General features: G+C 37.7%; 1 protein-coding gene and 1 long non-coding RNA gene across 3 annotated transcripts in view; one reads left to right on the top strand and one right to left on the bottom strand.

Annotated features, from left to right (window-relative positions):
- The window catches only part of NBAS (NBAS subunit of NRZ tethering complex), a 426,675-nt gene that overhangs the window by 49,226 nt on the left and 356,460 nt on the right, over positions 1-20,989 (bottom strand). For both annotated transcript variants that reach the window (XM_033176517.1, XM_033176518.1), the window contains 4 exons: positions 18,319-18,537; positions 14,279-14,481; positions 12,165-12,254; positions 123-318 (listed from right to left, as the gene is read on the bottom strand). In XM_033176517.1, the coding sequence (XP_033032408.1) occupies positions 123-318; positions 12,165-12,254; positions 14,279-14,481; positions 18,319-18,537 (708 nt within the window). The remainder of the gene's footprint in view (positions 1-122; positions 319-12,164; positions 12,255-14,278; positions 14,482-18,318; positions 18,538-20,989) is intronic.
- LOC117062705 lies at positions 204-18,310 on the top strand. Its single transcript, XR_004428499.1, has 3 exons — positions 204-338; positions 15,833-15,901; positions 18,005-18,310. It is a non-coding gene; the product is annotated as an uncharacterized LOC117062705 (long non-coding RNA).

The following is a 20,989-nucleotide window of genomic DNA, read 5'->3' as shown; positions in this document are numbered from 1 at the left end:
CTCCTGGCCTCAGGTGATCCTCCCACCTTGGCCTCCCAAAATGCTGGGATTATAGGCGTGAGCAACCGCGTCCGGCCTAATTATTGTTAGTAAGAAAAATAATCATTCAGACACTCCCTTACCTGTTTCTGGGGCCAGGAGGCTTTGAGAATGGCTTCAGTTCTAAAGAAGACGAGGAGCTTGCTGTCCTCCTCAGTCAGGTGAAATGATTGCCCCAAAATCTGCAGCACGTGAATGCGGGGCCGCACCGGCCAGGCGTCATCAGCACAGAAAGGCCGCAGCCACTCCAGCAGGTCCTCAGGTGAAACCAGCTCCTCACTGCAGGGCAAAATCCAGAGGTATCTGTAAACTCCTAAGCCTTTTATTATCCCCCTTCCAGTAATCAAATGTGGTCACTGACCTAACACTTGTTTGTTGGATGACTTCGTTTTTTAACTCTTGAGAGGAAAAATTTTGGTTTTTAAATGGCTTACAGCAGGTATTGAAAACCTATGTAAAATGAATGTAATTTTTAAACAGTATCATATTAAAATGAGTTATATAAAGCAGATAAATATCCTTAGCTAGTTTATTTCAAAATTTAGTAAGTAGTAAGGCTTATTTCTGTTAATGATACCAATAGTGCAAGGCTGCATTGTAGTAATTTTAGATATCTGATTACTTGTTGACAATAGTTAAGCAAAGTAGGTATCATAAGTTACCCTTTACAGCTGAACCAACAAACTTCAGGGAAGTGATATAACATGCCCACACAAATGTATAATAGTGCTGTATGACCCCAAAGCTCCAGTTCTTTCTACCATTTTCCCCAGATGATTAGAATTTCAATATGCCAGTAGAGGATCAAATTTTATACTACTCTAAAAGTGAAGTATGAATGCTTGGTTATTATAGGACTGTGAAGTTTAAAATGATTCAGAAAAGGGGACAACAAAGTTTGTACAACATTCCATCTACTACTGGACTCTCTTTTCTTGTAACCCCAAATGAATATCTTATTTGATTATGTCAATGGATTATTTATCCATAACTCTTAAGGGGTTATCCATACAGAAGACTCACTCCCACATGGGCCTGGAGATCCCATGCTAAAGCACTGAATTATACAGGTTTTGTTGTAGCCAGATCCTTGTAAGGCTTTTAGCTATAAATCACCTAGACTGAGTCCCAGTCTAACTTACCTTAAATCAAATTCCATGCCCTAATAAGATTACAAGACTTTTTTTTTTTTTTTTAACTTCTGAGAAGAATAAAATTCTGCAATGCCACTGAGTATGTCTTTCAGTATGTATTATTTCATATACTTGTCAAATACGATCTTATGGCAATTTAAAAGAATGATTTGTATTTAAGAATAAATGAAACTACAAAATTTTGTGGATAATTGGTTTAAGAATTTCGTAAATTTAGCAACTCAGTTATTAATTTTATGTATAAGACTTCTTAATATTTATCAGAAATGGAAACAATTCAGGTGCAAAAATAGAATACTACACCTATTTCTGGTGAACTTTTTGCGAAGTGAACAGACAGTACAGTGTAATGGGTGTAATGGAAAGACCATGAAAAAAAAAAAAATCTGATGGACCTAACTGAATCCTGGCTGCAGACTTTCCTAAGAACTCTAGATAAAATCATGAATATTATCCTTCCCAGGTTATAGTGACACAGATAAAGGTCCCAAGAGTGTGTCACCCAGTGTCTGTGAAACCAAGAGAACATATACAAAGCACCTAGCAAATTATATGGCACAGAGGAAGTACTTAATAAATAGTAACCATCATTGTCATAATAACAATCATCACCATAATTATCAGCATCATCAAAGCACTATAGTTTGTGCTTAATGATACAGAGATAAAAATTATATGGTCTCTGCCTTCAAAGAACTAATAATACCATGGAACAGCAAGACTTTATTAGTGACTATTATCCAAATTACTAATATAAATGTGAACAACTCTTCTGGATGAAGAGTGAATAGAACCAGGAAAGGCTTCATAGAGGACATGGCATCTGAACAGGATCACAAAGGATAATTAGAATGTATATAAATGGAAATGTGGGAAAATATAATCCAGACAGAGAACAGCAAGAAAAAAACAGCAAAAGATTTCAAAGGACAAAGAATGTTCAGGGAGAGATTAAAGCACAGATGTGTGGGTGGTAAATTAGAGGAGAGAGAGCTAAGGAAGGATAGGCTTTCTCACCTAGGTAACTAAGAGACTGAAAACAAAGCTGAAAAGGCGGTGCAGTTTAACTCTTTGACAGCACAGGCTCTGGAGGTGTTAGGCCCAGACTCAGTGCCCACATTTGCCACTTCCTGACAACATTACTTTGACCAAGAAGTCACTCAACAGATCAGAGCCTCAGTTTCCTTATTTGTATATTGGAGATGGATAACAACACCTTCCTCATGGGGTTGTTGAGAAATTAAACAGAAACATAAAATAATAAATGCAAGGCATGTAATACAATGTCTGGCATATAACTAAGTGCTTCAATTAAAAGCAACTATTATTATTAAGTATATCTGATCTTTTTTGCATGAAATGGGAATGATAGACGATTTGTGAGCAGTGAAACATCAAAATCATGTTATTGATTAGAAAAATGTATGGGCTGGGGCAGACTAAGGCACTTGTGATGAAGACTTGAAGCTGTCTAATTCAGGAAGAAAGTAATTTAAAGTCCATTTCTGACTATAAGTCCTAACAGTTTCACATAAAATGAAGTTGATTCTTTTTGCCCTCTCACCCAAGTGCCAAGAAGAGATAAGTAGGAAAAGCTAGAATGTGAGGAAGCTGTTGTCATGAAGACAAGCTGGAAGTTATAATAATAACCAAAGCCCCCAATATGGTTAAGAATGAAAACAGTATTAATAATAACTTCTGAAGGTTTACCATGTACCATCAATTATATCACTCATCCTAACTATCCTTTTCTTGTATACTGTTATCATCTCCAATTTGTAGATGAGGTAACAATCTCAGATTTAAGAATCTGACTACGAAATTTTGAACTGAATGATATTAAAAATTTTAAAAAGATCAAAATAATTTGTCCAAGGTCACACAGTAAGTAGTGGCACGAATATTTGAACTTGGATTATCTGACTGCCTTGTCAATTACTACACAATGTTACTGAACCAAACGGGCATATTCCAGAACAATGTGGCAGTGGATTAAAATTACTCAGCTATGATGAGATATAGAAGGATTATTACTCTAATATTTGTCAAGTTATTAAATCAAATTAGTTCCTTTTACGTTAGAACTTACTGTGCAGCTAATAACATTTGACATTTTAGAGGACCATGCTCTCATTTTGTGTTGATAGTTCAAACATATAATAAAATTAGGAGAAGTCCTTCCTAAAATAGAAGCACTGTGTTCTAGAAGAACCATGTCGTAGATGGGCTTCACTATTACTGATGCTCAACAAAACTACACAGAAATGAAAGGCAGCTCTTTAGAAAAAGCTTCCAAGGACATTGACTAGACACTATCTCCTGAAGATGTTAGCTTCAAAATTGCTTACATTTTGATTTCAAATTGAGTTCTTAAAATTCATAGTCACTCTTATGGTTCAGCAAATATAAAAACACAAACATATACACACAAACATATACATAGGGAAACAGAGAGGAAGAATCATGATAAAATGTTAACAACTGGCAAATCAAGAGGAAGAGCATGTTGGTATTTTTTTTAATCTGTGCAATTTTTCTGAGGGTTTTAAATTTTTCAAGATAAACAGGTAAAAAATAGCAATTATAACTTTCATAATGTAAAAACTAGAATAGGAAGAAGGAAAGTGATTCTATTTCTCATCTTTTATGAAAGCAAGGAGAGGATTTAATGAGCTTAAAAATTAAAAAAGAACATTATTTCAAAACATATTTACTTTATTATAAGGGTAATACAAATGATTTTAAAAAGTCATAAAATATGGTTCTGGAGGCTGAGGCTGGCAGAACACGAGGTCTGGAGATTGAGACCATCCTGGCCAACATGGTGAAACCCTGTCTCTACTAAAAATACAAAAATTAGCTGGGTGTGGTGGCACATGCCTGTAATCCCAGCTACCCGGGAGGCTGAGGCAGGAGAATTGCTTGAACCAGGGAGTCAGAGGTTGCAGTGAGCTGGGATCGCGTCACTGCACCCCAGCCTGGTGACAGAGCAAGACTCCGTCTCAAAAACAAACAAACAAAAAGTCATAAAATAGATAAAAAAGAGAAAATCTCTCATAGTTTCACTACAAACACGTAGGGAATTGTTTCCACCTTTTTCCCTATAATGAGGATTGGAGAGGGGATATTATACTGCAAACAATAATTTAGTACACTATTTTTAAAAATTAGTTGATAAAGGAAACACACACAGAATCAGTTTTGGTCCAAAGAAGTCATGTGCAATACATACACAGCTCTATTTTTTTTTTTTTTTGTGAGATGGAGTCTTGCTCTGTCGCCCAAACTGGAGTGCAGTGGCCGGATCTCAGCTCACTGCAAGCTCCGCCTTTCGGGTTCACACCATTCTCCTGCCTCAGCCTCCCGAGTAGCTGGGACTATAGGCACCTGCCACCTCACCCAGCTAGTTTTTTGTATTTTTTAGTAGAGACAGGGTTTCACCAGGTTAGCCAGGATGGTCTCAATCTCCTGATCTTGTGATCCGCCCGTCTCAGCCTCCCAAAGTGCTGGGATTACAGGCTTGAGCCACCGCGCCCAGCCCATACACAGCTCTATTAACAGAAAAGAACAACAGCAGCAACAGTGACAACAAAACTATGTTCACTGAATGACTAATTTGAGACTGTATTACTCTGAGGTGGAATGAGTATTCACCTGGCATTTCCCTATTACGTAACGCAGCATGGAAGGACATTCACACATGTATAAACGAATGGACGGGAAATGTCAAGCAAACAAAGGAAATTATTGAATCAAAGCAAGAAGACAAATTTTTAAGCATATAAATAAGCGAATCCTCAGTAAGAGAGTTTTCAGGTTCTGCATGGCACGCACATACAAAGATAACCCAAACTTAAATGCAAATAGTTAAGGTACATTAAAGGAGATGGTAACTATAAAAGCATTTTATAAATCTTGATGCACTAATCAAAATAAAATATTCTTATATGAGAATGCAAGAAAGCAAGACTACATTCAAGCAAGCAAAACACACACATTTGAGATTTCTTTTAAATATAAATGTCATAGAATTTGAATACCTGAAGGAACATTAGGTCTCTTCCATACTGAAAGTAAACTGGCAACCAGATTTTGTGACTGGTTTGCATAGCAGATGCCAATGTTTCAAAATTAAGGAATTTCACAGACACATACACAGAGTCAGGATGTTCCAGCTCCTGTTTAAAAACTGGATGATAGGAAAACAGTAGCAAAAACAGGCTGTGGCCAAGGCAGCAGCTGCCTCCTTTAGACAAGGAGCTCTCTAGTTCATCCCAGGCTCTCCCACTGCCTACCTTGTCTGAAGCCCAGTAGAAGGAGGGAGGGGTATATACAAGTGAGCTAAAAGTGAGGGACATAAACATTCATTCCATGTAGGTCCCGTGCCTCCATTAATGAACTGACCCACATACTATGCACACTTTCCTCACTAAATATGGAGTGGGTGGGGCAGACATTTCCCAGGATGATGTCTTCTATTTACCAGCTCCCATGAAACAATCGGGGGAACTGGCAAGGAATAAGAAGTAACTGCAAATAAATGAATGCATAAATGGTACTGGAGTAATATAAAAAGGATGACTTTAGGAAAATCATAATCATGTTATATTAAAAGAAAAATGCCTGGAGAGGTTAGGATGTTCGTATGCACACAATTCCAATCTCAAAGCTTGACTCCTGATAAATACAAATGATCTCCTTGTGGCTGCTCTCAAACATACGCCAACCCAGAATATCTTCCTGGGTTCTTGGAGAACTGTAAGCATAATTAAAAAATAAAACAGAGTATCTTCCTGGGCTTCACTTATCAGTGAAAGGGGGGGCACACCTTGCTGTAACATGGCAGAGTGGATACTCATAAATATGGCCCGAAGTAATCCAGAAATACTGCGGTAACAGAGTGGATCCACCACCCTGGGTTGTGACCACGGCTTTCAGGAGGGCTCAACCTCACAGGACATAAGGCCTCACGAACTGCAGGTGCTCAGAGAACACTGGGTGATTCACTTTGCCCCACAGAGCGGGAAGAGGAAAAAAACATCAGATGCAATTTGCTCTAGGTGGGCTGTTCTTTCTTCTTCCTTTTTTTTTTTCTTTGTTTTCACTTTAAAAATAATGTGAAACCTCTAGATAACAGCAAAGAGTTTAATAAAGTCTGAATTATGTGACATTGTTCAATATTTATATGAAACTTTAAGGCAGCTGAAGCCGCGACTGTGAAGTAGCAATTTAAATAATCAACACCCCTCCCCGCCCGCCCCGCCAAACTCAAGAGTTTGGAAGCAAATCTTTCTTCTTTTTTTGAATATTGCACAGAGGAATTTTGCATTAATTACCTGTTATCTGAGTGAATTTAATGCTATAAATCCTTTTGAGAATGACAAATATACTGGCTCATGCTTGTGAGACATTCTTGTTAGGAAGTTTTTTAAAGCTAGATGAAGGCGAGAAGTAGAAAGGGAAATAAGGCAAAGGCAGAGAGAAGCATGTCAAAGAGACAAGAAAGGTAAGACCTTGCTACTCAATGTTCTTCCATGGACTGGGTATCACTTGGGAGTTGGTTACAAATGGAGAATTTCAGGCCCCACCCAGACCTTCTCAATCAAAATCTATATTTTAATAAGATCTCCAGGCAATTCGTATGCAGAATTAACTGTGAGAAGCACTGCTTTACTTTCCTGTGCTGACTCTTTAATGTCAAAAGGAGGTGATATGGTGAGAGAAATGCATACCTCTCTGAGCTTCATTTCCTAATCTGTAAAATGCACATGACAATGTCTGTATGATAAGGTTGTTCTGAGGACTAAGTGAATAGCAACTTTCCAAAGTCTTGGCATAGAGGAATTAGATGTTCATTAGTATTTTTTTGTTTCCTTGGTTTTAAAATATTTGACAGCAGTATTTGCTTATTTCCAGGTGTAAGAGATATATGGATATATGCTCTTAGAACACTTAGTATTGAAATTTTTTTTTAAAACTTACTTTTCTTAAGCAAACAAATTCTTAACACAAACTAGAAATTGATATTTTATTCCTGAAATACGATGTTACAAATATACATAAATAACAAGAGACAGCATACATATTTATGAATTTCTTTTATGAAAGAAATTTCATATGCACAAATAATTAATTCCTTTGTCCTATCTTTAATTGTAGATGTTATGAAAGGTCTTTGGCATGATTTAAAATCTTTAAGACACTCAACTCTCATATCTAGAGGCAAGAACGTGGTTAAATTGAAAAGAAAGCCATCTATACAGGTGGCCTGTCTAGGTGTTATAATTTTAAGTTACTTAAAATTAGCACAGATAAAAGAAGAGGAAAAGAGAGCTTTCTGGGTGACGTAGGAGCTGCAGTGAAAGAGCAAATGATTCTAACACCTCTTGTGGAATCTTCTGGATTTTCTACATAGATGATCATGCTGTGTGCAAACAGGGATAATCTGACTTCCTCCTTTCCCATTTGGATGCCTTTTACTTCTTTCTCTTGTCTTATTGCTGTGAATAGAACTTCTAGTGTGATGTGTTGAATAAAGTGGTGAAAATGGGCATCCATGTCTTGTTCCAAACCTTGGAGGAAAAACTTTCAATTTTTTCTCATTAAGTATGACGTTAGCTATGGGTTTGACGCAGGGAAAACAGAATGGAGGTTCCCCTAAAAATTGAAAATAGGACTACCATTTGATGCAGCAATCCCATTACTGAGTATATATCCAAAGGGATGACATCAGTATGTTGAAGCAACTTCTGCACACCCATGTTTATTGCAGTGCTATTCATAATCACCAAGATATGAAATCAACCTAAATGCCCATCTAAAGATTAACGGATGAAGAAAATGTGGTATATATAAATACCGTTCAGCCACAAAACAGTGAAATCCTGTCATCTGCAGTAACATGGATGAACCTGGAGGTCATTATGTTAAGTGAGATGAGCCAGGCACAGAGACAAATACCACATGATCTCACTCATATGTGGAATCTAAAAAAGTTGATTTCATGGAAGTGAGAGTAGATTGGTGGTTTCTGGGGAGCAGAGTGTGGGATACTAGAAGATGGTCAATAGGCACAAACTTACAGTTGGGCAGGAAGAATAAGTTTTGGTGTCTTATTTATATAGTAGGATGAATCAGAGCAAATACTAATGTATTAAATATTTCAAGATTGCTAGAAGAATTTGAATGTTGTCACCACAAAGAAATGATAAATGTTTAAAGTGATGGATATGGTAATTATACTGATTTTATCATTATGCTATGTACACATTCATTGAAACATTACAAGTCGGGTGTGGTGGCTCACGCCTATAACCCCAGCACTTTGTGAGGCCAAGGCGGGCAGATCACCTGAAGTCAGGAGTTCAAGATCAGCCTGGCCAACATGGTGAAACCCTCCTGTCTCTACTAAAAATATAAAAATTATCCAGGCATGGTGGCGGGCACCCGTAATCCCAGCTACTCGGGAGGCTGAGGCAGGAGAATCACTTGAACCCGGGGGGCAGAGGTTGCAGTGAGCTGAGATACCACCACTGCATTCGAGCCTGGGCAATACTGCAAGACCCTGTCTCAAAAAAACAAAACAAAACAAAACAAAGAACATTACATTGTACCACATAAACGTGTACAATTATTACGTGTCAATTACACAATATAAAAATTTAAATTTAAAAGAAGCAAATAATATTTGCACCAACATAAAAAGATAAAAGAGGACATGTGGGCCGGGTGTGGTGGCTCACTCCTGTAATCCCAACACTTTGGGAGTCCGAGGCAGGTGGATAACCTGAGGTCAGGAGTTTGAGACCAGCCTTCCCAACATGGCAAAACCCCAACTCTACTAAGAAGACAATAATTAGCTGGACACGGTAGCAGGCACCTGTAATTCCAGCTACTCAGGAGGCTGAGGCAGGAGAATTGTTTGAACCAGGGAGGTGGAGGTTGCAGTGAGCCGAGATTGTGCCACTGCACTCTAGCCTGGGCAACAAGAGCAAAACTCCATGTAAAAAAAAAAAAAAGAGGACATGTGAATAATGGCATAAATTGCTTAAAAATTAACCACAAAACCAAATATTTGGTGGTGGCCATCAACACACATACTCAAATTCTTCCTTTTTTATGTAGTCTCCCTGCCGGGGATATTGTGGGATAGTGTATACCTAACCCAAGAGCATGTAATGCGCCTTTGTGTGTGACATCTGAAGATGTGTATGAGTGGGGCTACGGTCAAAACAGATGCTATGGAGGGTAGTGGATGTCCAGGTTATGAGTTTGGGACTGAGGGAGGCTTGGTATGTCAACAAGAGAAAGGGTGAGGGGCACATGAGGCCTGGCACGGGCTCCTGGAGGTTAGGCTGTCATGTCAGGTCAAGGAATGAATAACTTGAGAGCATCAGTTTCAAAACCCAGAATAACCATATCACTGCAAAGACCCTCCTTGGAACCTCCTGGAAAACATAAACCGTCTCCCTTACATGATTCTGCCAGGCACATTACTGGGAAGGGAAACCCAAACAAAGGGTGTCAGGTTTAACTGTGCAGATTCAAAAAATACTTGCCAAAATAAAAGTTATGGCTTTGTCTTTCTTCTTTTTATTTTTTAGGCCAAAAAAAAAAAAAAAAAATTCCTGAGGTTTTTTTTTTTTTGTTAAGAAGGCTTTGTTATTCTGTGTCCTTATAATAAAAAGTAAGATCTTTTTCTGTTCCTCCACTCCCTAATGTCTTCTTCAAACCTTAAAAAATAGTCTGTATTAGAGTGAGTCTCAAATTGGATTCTTCTGTATACGTGGCTAGAAATTCACTAAGAAGAAACACTGCCTTTTAATATTCTTGAGATGTCCCAGTGGGACAAGACTAAGAAGCCCCATTGAAAGGGGCCTAAAACAGTACCTGTTGAGACCCTTTCATCTTGGGAGGCCAGGATCCAGAGTCAGCCTAGCCTGAGAGAAGCTGCGCTGCTGACAGGAGCTCCCTGGGAGCTGATGGCTGAAAACTCACTGACAAGCTGGGAATGAGACAGCAGCAGTGAGATGGGCCCTGGAAGGAGGGTAAGCGTTTCCCATGTAGCATCTCTGCCTGCTCTGCTCCCTGCTACATGTGCAGTTGCTCAGGCAGCTTCCTCAGCCTGGAATACCATCATCTATCTCCTCCAAACAGACTCTTCTTTCACTGACCAGCTCTGTGTCACCCTTTGTGTATCCTGCCCTAACTACTCCCTCCACTCTGCCTTCCGTACAGCACTTCCTATTCTATAGCACAGTGACTATGGCTACAGGCCAGATTGTCTCCCCCGCAGGACTGTGAATTCCCTGGGGTTAGAGGTTATTTCTTATCCACATGACTCCTTTGTGACTTCACACAGAGCACGGCACACAGTACACCCCATGAATCATTAATTTCTTTTTAAAATGGGCGGCCTAAATTAGCCACTGCTACAGCGACTTTCCTATCTGAAGAACTGTAAGCAAAGGGGTTCAGAAACACTGTGCAAAGTAAAAAGCACAGCAAGTAGAAGCCCCTGCTTGCAATGTTTTTCCATCTTCACCTACATAGCTCATTCTATATTCTGTCACTCAAACCTTGTGCACAAAGCAATGCAGGGAAATAGACTATGAAGGCTTCGGCATCTGAGTACTTCATTATCATTTAGAGCCAGGGTGGAATCCTGGTTCTACTTCCCAGCTCTATAACTCTGGGCAAGTCAATTCCTCTCTCTGAGCTTTTCTTTTAGGTTCTCCTCTGAAAATGGCAACAACATATCCAGCCATTAGAAATAATAATCACGGCCGGGTGCGGTGGCTCAAGCCTGTAATCCCAGCACTTTGGGAGGCCGAGACGGGCGGATCACGAGGTCAGGAGATCGAGACCATCCTGGCTAACGTGGTGAAACCCCGTCTCTACTAAAAAAAAAATACAGAAAAAACTAGCCGGGCGAGGTGGTGGGCGCCTGTAGTCCCAGCTACTCGGGAGGCTGAGGCAGGGGAATGGCGTAAACCCGGGAGGCGGAGCTTGCAGTGAGCTGAGATCCGGCCACTGCACTCCAGCCCGGGCGACAGAGCGAGACTCCATCTCAAAAAAAAAAAAAAAAAAGAAATAATAATCACAATAATCATTAAATCTACAAAGATCAATGGAAAGTCTTACTATAGCAAATAACTAAGAGAATACAAAAGTTTATACATTTAAATTGAAACTATATAGAAAGATATCTGTACCTGAACAATAACTGGTAGGTAACATGCAAATAAAAATGTTACCAAATGAAACTATGGGGCGTTTTCTGAAACCCATCTTCATTATATTCTATCATATTTTCAATTAAAGAAAGAAAATTGGGGAGAGGTCTTATATGGCTGACATGGATATTAGGCATTGTAAAGACCTTTGTGAATTTCAAGGACATGCATAACCGTTCATTTGTGGCTGCTCTTTTTCTTATCAATATCATTGTATCTGAATGAAGAATTCTTTCTAAAAATAGCATCAGAGATATATACATCTTTCTAGGCTTATAAAGCCTGTATACTCTGAGTCCTAAAACAAGGCAGACTTTAATTTATGCAAAAAATATATATATTTTTTAAAGAACATATATACTCACCCTAGGAATTTCCATACTTAATCAATACAGTTAATGTGTTGGAGATGAGAATCCTTTATCTTGTAGGAAGCTCAGAGCAGTTTCTGCCCTAACAGAATGATTATGATGATTATTATCTCTAATGGCTGTGAAGGAGGCAAGAGAAAACAATGTTCTCCATGGCAAGCAGGACCTGGAGATGGTGGGGTCAGCACAGAGCTAAGAACACCACGTCTCCAGGTGCAGAGCCGCTCCTGTCCCAGTTCTTCTTTCAGAAAACACCTAAAAAGGTGGCTTAGTCTTGGAAGCCTCATACACATGGATACTAAGAGCGATTCTAATACTCTGAGGAAAGCCAGTTAATGAAGATGCACATACTGTTCTAGTCTTACCCCTTGTCCACACTGGCGTGGACGGCTGCAACAACACCTTCCAGGACCTTCAGTGGGTCCCTTGGCCCACCAAGGTCAGCACTGCCACCACTGTGAAAAGAGAGAGAAACTGATTTAGAAAAGGATCACTCCAGTCTCAGAAATAAACTTGGTAGTCACATGCTTAAATGAACCTGGTTGAATTTTGGCATGGTATACTGCCTGCCCATAGTCGTGTGTGCTATGTGATATCTACAAATGTACCAAGCCGTACACTATGTGCTAATGAAACATTTTCTGCCCTTAAGGGGCTCAGTCTAATATATGCATGTTTTACTATCAAGAGAATAACACAATCTACTTGCACTGTGTCATTCGAAAAACATTCATTGAACATCAACTGTATGACTACTTTTAGCATTAAATGTAATAATGATTTACATCCTCCAGTTGAAGTTTTTTTTTAAAGAAAGCACTAATATTTACTTGCTACTAATAAGTACCAGGCAACGCTAAACAGTTCACATATATTCTGCCACTATTAAACGCAACATCCTATGAGACAAGTACTATTATTATGCCCATTTTACAGATGTTATGTGTAGAACTCTAGTGAATCCTGAAAATGCAACAGAGGAAAAATATATTTTCAATGAGTTTTTCTAATAATTTAATGATATAAATCAACTGTTGTTAGAGTCGGTTCCTTTCATGTCTTTGTTATTTTGTGCCTACTACATTTTATTAACTTCCTAAAAGGTAAATGTTATGAACATTGTCAATAAAAATTTATTTTCCTTAGAAACAGAGGTAGCTGAATTCCTTAAGTTCTCTTTTCCTTCCATTGCTGGAAGATTTAATTCACATTTATTGAATGTCTTCTGTGTGCCAAGTATACCATTTACTGGATCAGAACCAAATCTGTAGTGGTAGAATTGGATGCAGAAAAAGAGAAGTAAAATTTATGTCAAAAATTTATAAACATAAAACTATTCTATCATATTTTAATTATTCATGAAAATGGGCAATTTTAAGAAATAAATTCATCAAAACACTCATTTTTCAAAATGCCTATTTTTGTGAGCTTCATCTAAAACTTGGTTTAAGAAATAATAAAAAGATAACCATAAACCAAAAGGTACAAAATGTGGCCAACAAATATCTGTCATCATTTGAAAGAGGACACTGGTTCATACAACCAACATCAAGAAATCCTAATAAGCAAACAATAAAACTAAGCTTTATTAATTTGAAATTTGTTCTTCTAAAAAAAAGTTATGAAATTCTATATATCTCCCTATATATAAAATTAATGGATACCTCAGAGCATTAAGGTAAAAACTGTATGAGGCTGGGGTAATTAAACTGATAAAGGCTCATTTGATTTCAGTTCAGCTGCAGAAAACTGACACACATTTAATCAAAAAGTTCCTCAAGAGCAATACGGAATTAAAAAGAATGCTTAAAAGGAGAATAAATTAAACATAACTAAATCTTTTAGCCTAATTGCATTATTCACAGAAAGTACTTGATGCCTCATTATTTTCTTAGCTTCACTTTTGCCTCTTTTCTAATCCTCTTGGATGCATTCCTACAAAGGCACCCGCATGTCAACACAAAGCAAGAATTTCTCAATTGTCGTTTTTGTGCCATTAATTGCAGGTAAATAATGTCTAAAGACACTTTATAGATGTCTAACTTTATCAGTGTATGATTAACCTTGTCTTGTATTTTTCAAAAGAACCTTCTGGGAACCATTTTCCCACTACTACAAAGAATGAGAATTAGAAATGGTAAGATCTGAAAAACCATATTGAAGTCACAGGACAGCCTGAAACTTACTTACCTGTGTCAAATGCCATTTTGGCCTTTCCCTTATTTCAAGAAAACATTGTAAAAGGCGGTCCAACCAGAAATTATGTAGCTTAAGATGTTATACACAGTACCAACAATAAAACATTTTCATGGTCTCCATTCTGAAGACACAAGACTATGAGAACCCTAAAAATAATCTCTCAACTTTTGTAAAGTCCTTCAAAACTTATAAGATGCTTTTACATACAGGATGATAGCTTAGCACCATCACTGACAAAGTGTCACCCCAGTTTTTCCACAGTGATCACTTTGTAGCTTACCTCAATGCAGAAATTATTTTCATGATTGCACTCTGCACTATATCCTTGGGTGAGATGTCAAGAGGGCCAACTGCCGCCTCTAGCAGCTGCTGAATCATTGCTAGAGGCTGACCATCTAAACAAATAGCCACGGCTTCATCATGAAGTTTCTCTTTTTCTGATCGGGACAGATCATAGAGGTGACTGTATTTTTGCAGTGTTTCCTGTAAAGACATGGTAATCAACACTTACACAGAAATTAAATGTATCTACATGCACACAGTGAAACATATTTAGATCCTGGAACCAAATACATGACAAGCAGCAACACCATACCAAAGCGCATATATTAGTTATTAAGAGCTTAGGCTCAAGGATCACCCACATATGAGTGCAAATTCTGGGTTTACCATTTATTAGTCAGTGGGCCTTTGTGATCTCAAATTTCAACATCTGTAAAATGAGGATGAGGAAAATAGGGTCGTGTGAATAGAGGGTGTTGTGAACATTAACTGAGATAATATAAAAATCAGTTCTTTAGCACTTCGGGAATAAAGTAATGCTCAATAAGTAGGAGCTTTTCTATTATTATTATCACTAATGCACTACAACCACATAATAAAATAACTACTGAGCTACAACTATGTAATCCCAGGTATTATACACATGGTATCTAAATTAATACTTGCAATAACGCTGCAAGTATTTTTAAATTAGCTCCATGCTATAAAAAAGGAAACTAAAGACCAAGGAGATTGAGTAACATGACCAAAGTCACATGGCTACCAATTAGCAGAGCTAAGATTAGAACCCAAGTCTACTCCCCTGCCCTAGGCCACACTGCCTGCCTGCCTCTCTTTGATAGTATCTGTAAAAACAAAAGTTGTAACAAATAATTTAAGAAATAACAGGCAAGCTATTGTTTTTTGGCATACCAAATACAGTCACTTAATGATAATAAATGCTTCCACATTCTTTATAGTTTCCCTTGTAATCCTGAATATACTGTTTAGTCTTTGAAACCAACCATGAGAAAAATCTGAATATTAACTGAATATTTGATGATATTAAAGAATGTCTATTCATTTCTTTGCTAGTCATCATGTTATAGTGGTTATTTTAAAGTATCTTTTAGAGATAGATAGGGAGGTATTTATGAATAAAATGAAAAGATGACTGAGATTTGCTTCACAATCCACAAGAGCAAGGGAAGGGACGGCAGCAGTATGCATTAGGTTTTGATAATTGTTGAAGCTGGAAGTTGGGCACATGAAGTTTCATTTTACTGTTCCACCCATTGTGAAATTCTCTATTTCAGAAAAATCCCTATGAGTTAAGCAGGACAATTCCTAGTATCCTCACCTAAGAGGGAACTGAGACTCTGTAGGATGAAAGCCTTTAACTTTGGTTACATTAACCTTCATGAGAATATAAGATTTTTTTGTACTGGGTATATAATTAAGGATGTTAAATGAAGGTCTGAACTATAAAAGGGATAAATGCATGGGGTTGAAGGTTATTTCCAGCTTTTGCTATACATGGTGCCTTAATAAAATTAACTAATATCTAATTTAGGAACCTCAAGAGTTTCCTATTATGGACCATCCATACTCTGACTGAATGGCACTCACAAGTAGCTATATGGTACGTTTACATCACATCTTAGATGAAACAAACATTTTTTTAAAATCAATAATCCCCTTAAATCCCCCCATAAACTATTCTAGGTATTGGAAGATAATACTTGTGGCTGGGTGAAGTGGCTCAGACCTGGAAGGCCAAGGTGGGCAAACAGCTTGAGCCCAGGACTTTGAGACCAGCCTGGGCAACATGGCGAAACTCTGTCCCTACAAAAAATACAAAAAATTAGTTGGGTGTGGTAGCACACACCTGTAGTCCCAGCTACTCAGGAGGCTGAGGTGGGAGGATTGCTTGAGTCCAAGAGGTAGAGGCTGCAGTGAGTGAGCCTGAGCAATAGAGTGAGACCTTGTCAAAAAAAAAAAAAAAAAAAGACAATACTTGTTCCAAAGAGAGTAATGCCAATTCTCTGGGTTTTAATATAGTATATTAAAAAATAATATAAATTTAAAAATAATTTTAAATGTGTTTATTTAAAAATGAGTACTTTAAAAATGTATAGTAAGTATAAACCACTTTTCCCTGAAGATTGTAATGTTACTCTGGTTCTCATAATTATGAACCGTAGTACTGTAAATGTCAGCAGGATAAAATCAAGATTGGGAAAGCCAATTTGTTCCCTGCAAAGGCTTCTATGTTGTTCATACCATTATTTAACATTATTCATTAGACAGAAAAATGGGCACTCCAAAACACAAAATGTAAGAAAATTTCTTTCAAACTTTTAAGTTCTTCCCATTATCTTTTCAATGAAGGCTTTGCATTTATGTCTTGTACAAATTTTGAAGTCTCCCATTTGCTCATCTGAATTTTCCACTGACTGATCTTTCTAGTCATTCTACAAGGCAAGAATACAATTCAATAAATGTGTAAGGTTTAAGAAAAATGAAAGAGGAGGTTAGTGGCCACTTATAAGGTTCATTTACCATAGTATTAAAGGGCAAATGGAATATTGTTCATATATATAAGCACTGTTTTCACTTATATGGAAACCATTTATTTATTGATTTATCAACTTTCCAGTTATAGAAAAAATTATCTCAATTCCCACAAGTGTTAAAATACAGAACAAAATCTCTAAGGCCTCAGAGAGCTTCGGGTTTCATTGTATAGTCCTGACACCTGGGTCTTCAAACCTCATCACAGGTAGGGGACCCCAACTTCATGATGTTGTTTTTGAGACACCAAGAAACTAGAAGCCAACTAGAAACAATTTTAGTAGTCAAAAAATTCCTCTCAATAATGAAATTATATTTTATGTTGGAAACATGCAACATAAAAACAGGATAAGGGTATACATTTAACAACAACAAAAAAAAAACAGGGTAAACATAAGAAGCTATTTCTGATTTTTTTCTGAAAATTAGAAGGGAAAAAATCAAAATTTTTATTTATGTATTTATATATTTATTTATTTATTTATTTGAGACAGAGTCTCACTCTGTCGCCCAGGCTAGAGTGCAGCGGGGCAATCTCGGCTCACCGCAACCTCCGCCTCCCAGGTTCAAGCGATTCTCCTGCCTCAGCCTCCTGAGCAGCTGAGATTACAGGTGCGTGCCACCACGCCTGGCTAATGTTTGTGTTTTTAGTAGAGATGGGGTTTCACCATGTTGGTCAGGCTGGTCTCAAACTCCTGGACCTTGTGATCCGCCTGCCTTGGCCTCCCAAAGTGCTGGGATTACAGGCACCAGCCACTGCGCCCAGCCTATTTTAATTTTTTTTTTTTAATTCTTTTTTTTTTTTTTTTTTTTTTTTTTTGAGACGGAGTCTGGCTCTGTCTCCCAGGCTGGAGTGCAGTGGCCAGATCTCAGCTCACTGCAAGCTCCGCCTCCCGGGTTTACACCATTCTCCTGCCTCAGCCTCCGGAGTAGCTGGGACTACAGGCGCCCGCCACCTCGCCCGGCTAGTTTTTTGTATCTTTTAGTAGAGACGGGGTTTCACCGTGTTAGCCAGGATGGTCTCGATCTCCTGACCTCGTGATCCGCCCGTCTCGGCCTCCCAAAGTGCTGGGATTACAGGCTTGAGCCACCGCGCCTGGCCTTTTTTAAAAAATTCTAACAGGTAGAAGTAAAGTCTGAGCACCACTGTCTTCTCATTTCTTAATTTTAGAGACCACTCCCCCGACCCCAGGCTGCTATCCAGTGTTCAACTCCTGCTACTGTCTCCACTTCCACCCTTCTCACCCACTTCCTCTATTGCTCCATATCAACTGTGCCAAGTGGCTCAACATCATTTTGAAAGAAGTGGAAACTGAATTGTCAATCAAGTGATAATGAAGAGGTCAACCAATAAAGGCTTGAGGATCATTTTCAAGGATATCTGCAAGTCTGAAAACCCTGTCAAAACAACTAATGTAACTTTAAAGGAAAAAAGAAATAATATACTGATAGAGAGTGAGCATATAGAAGTTCCCATTTCTTTACCTGCTCACTATTCTTCAGAGAAAGGATGAAGCTGTGGCTCAGGGTTTCCAGGTGGGCAAGTGATTTCTCCAGATGATTCAAAGCATCTGCATAGGTAACTTTAGAATCTTTAGCTTCTTGAGTTTCATCTTCTGAGTTTCTTTTCCTTGGCTTCTCAATAAAATGTTTGACTGTCTTAATAGCCTTTCTAGTCATCTCTTTACGGGCTTCCACAGACAGCTTAAAAAAAGAATTAAATAATAGTGAGACAAAATAACCCTGCATTATTGCATCTTGCATAGTCAGCAAATGTTAATGAGTTAAAACAATAGTGAAATTTTTGTATATATGATTTTAACCAATAAATAGCACTTGTTATACTAGTTTTTCTTCTGTGAAGAAAACAAAAAGCGAGGTGCCATTTGCATTATCAAATAGTAATTAAGATTTTTTAAAATGTTAATATCCAAAGCAGGTAAAGTGATGAAACTAGTATTCACACTGACTGCTGGTTACAGTGCAAAAATGAGAAGCCATTTCTACAACCACATTCCCAGTTCTGATCACTTATTATAAGAAAAAAATTCAAAAGAAGAAAATAAATACAGGCATAAAGATTTTAACTGGAATATTAACATAACCTCAAAAGTAATCTAATTGATAGAAGAAATGATAACTAGCTTATAATAAATAACGGGCTGGAATGTTATGTAGTCATTAAAATTAGAATTATAAAAACATTATCCAAACATTTTGGAATATGTTTGTCATAGAACGTTAAATCTTAGAAATCAGAATATAAAACTTTCTAGATAATGTTTACATTAAACTTCAAACTATATCTGCATATACAATATATATGTATTTTATATATTTTCTATTTTACACACACACACACACACACACACACACACACACACACACACATATACAGGTTGAGTACCCCTTATCCAAAATGTTTGGAACCAGAAGTATTTTAGATTTCAGATTTTTTTTTTTGATTTTGGAATACTTGCTAATTTAGCATCCCTAATTCAAAAGGCTGAAATCCAAAATGCTCCAGTGAGCATTTCCTTTGAGCATCATGTTGGCACTTAAAAAGTTTCAGATATTGGAGCATTTCAGATTCCTGGATTCAGGAAATTCAACCTGTACATGCATATAAAGTATATGTATGTATAAAAATATATTAAATATGTATTCAGACATATGCATATATATATTATTAAGGTGTTAGGATTATGAGCTATTTTTTTTTCTTTCCTTCTTTCCAAAGTTTCTATAGCATTGTTTTCACCTACTTATTCAGTGACATGCATCAGACTCCTGTATACTGTGTTAGATATATGGGAGTTATATGTTTCTAATTAATAAAATACTAAGCTCATTTATCCTCAAGAATGTGCAGGAGTTATATTTTTCTAATATTAAAATATTAAGCTCTGACCCTCAAAAATACAAAACTAAGTCTAAACTTTGTGCTTTGTTGATGGAGGAAGCAGACGCCTCTGAGATATCCTGGTGCCTCCTCAGGCCTCAATGATTTGTGCTGCTTTGGATCCTGGACTGTAGTCTTCTGTCAGCTACTCAAGTACATTTTTACTATATCCTCAAAAGGATGTGTTTTTTTTTGTTCGTTTTAATAAAAAGAGATAAAGACTCCTATGACAGAATCTCATTTTTTTTTTTCTATTTCCTAAAAGCAGTCATTGTAAATGTCTGGTCATTCTAAAAAGTAGGACTAGGCTGAAATACATGGCATGAGTGACCACAACAGGAGGTAAGCTGCCCCCAGACCCTTCCTTTCCTGCTAACTCCCTCCAAGTTACTCCAAGTTACTCAACAGAGTTATGACTTTAAAATGCTGACAGGGGACATTTTCCTAATCCTATACAAATATTGATAAAAGGGATCTTTAGGAAAGTACTATTTCCAATGAAATTGGAAATGCATTGCAAATGCAGCTTTCAAACAAGTTCCGTAGTCCCTACTTCTTACCAAATTTCTGGCTCTAAGCCATTAAAAAAATCAGAGCCCACCATTGACTGACAAGTATTAATTACGTTACTGTGTTATACCACAAATAAACTGTGAACTCCTCCCTGTGATTTAGAAATACAAAATACTAGATCTGTGTTTTGTTCAACAAACCATGCCTCCCTTCATATATGTAGATGAAGAGACTGAGCTCCAGGAGGCTCAGTGGTATGTTAGGGGTCCATTGTGTGAATGAGAAGAGTAAAAACTAGAATCCAGATCACTTGTACCAAGTCGGTGCTCCCTGTCACCTTGCATCACACAGCGTCCACTCAACGATTTCTGCATCCTCACAGGCTCTGAGTTTATTAGAGAGTGCATATGCTGGTTGAATGCTGAATGACAAAATCAAGGCCGAGTAAGAGTTAAAATTTATAGTAGAGTAAATCTTTTTTATATTCATATTTGTTTCTCCAAGAAATCTACATTTCAGAAATTACTTGGCTATATCAGCTAGTCAAATGTATACACTCTTCCTAGCCTACTGTGTGACATAGAAGAGTTTCAGAAACAGACTGGCTATACAACAGGGACAGGCAGCTAATTCACACGTGCAGGAAGTAGGGTCCTGGATGAAACGATGGGTCCCTATCCCCTTAAAGAGGTCCAGATGAGATCACTGTTGTCCAAGTCTTGACTCGCCTTTGTCAACCAA

The sequence above is a fragment of the Trachypithecus francoisi genome, unplaced genomic scaffold (assembly GCF_009764315.1).
Source record: "Trachypithecus francoisi isolate TF-2019V2 unplaced genomic scaffold, Tfra_2.0 Lachesis_group17, whole genome shotgun sequence".
Lineage (NCBI taxonomy): Eukaryota > Metazoa > Chordata > Mammalia > Primates > Cercopithecidae > Trachypithecus > Trachypithecus francoisi.
Note: the sequence above shows the minus strand (reverse complement) of the source record. Positions and strands in the feature narration are given on the sequence as shown.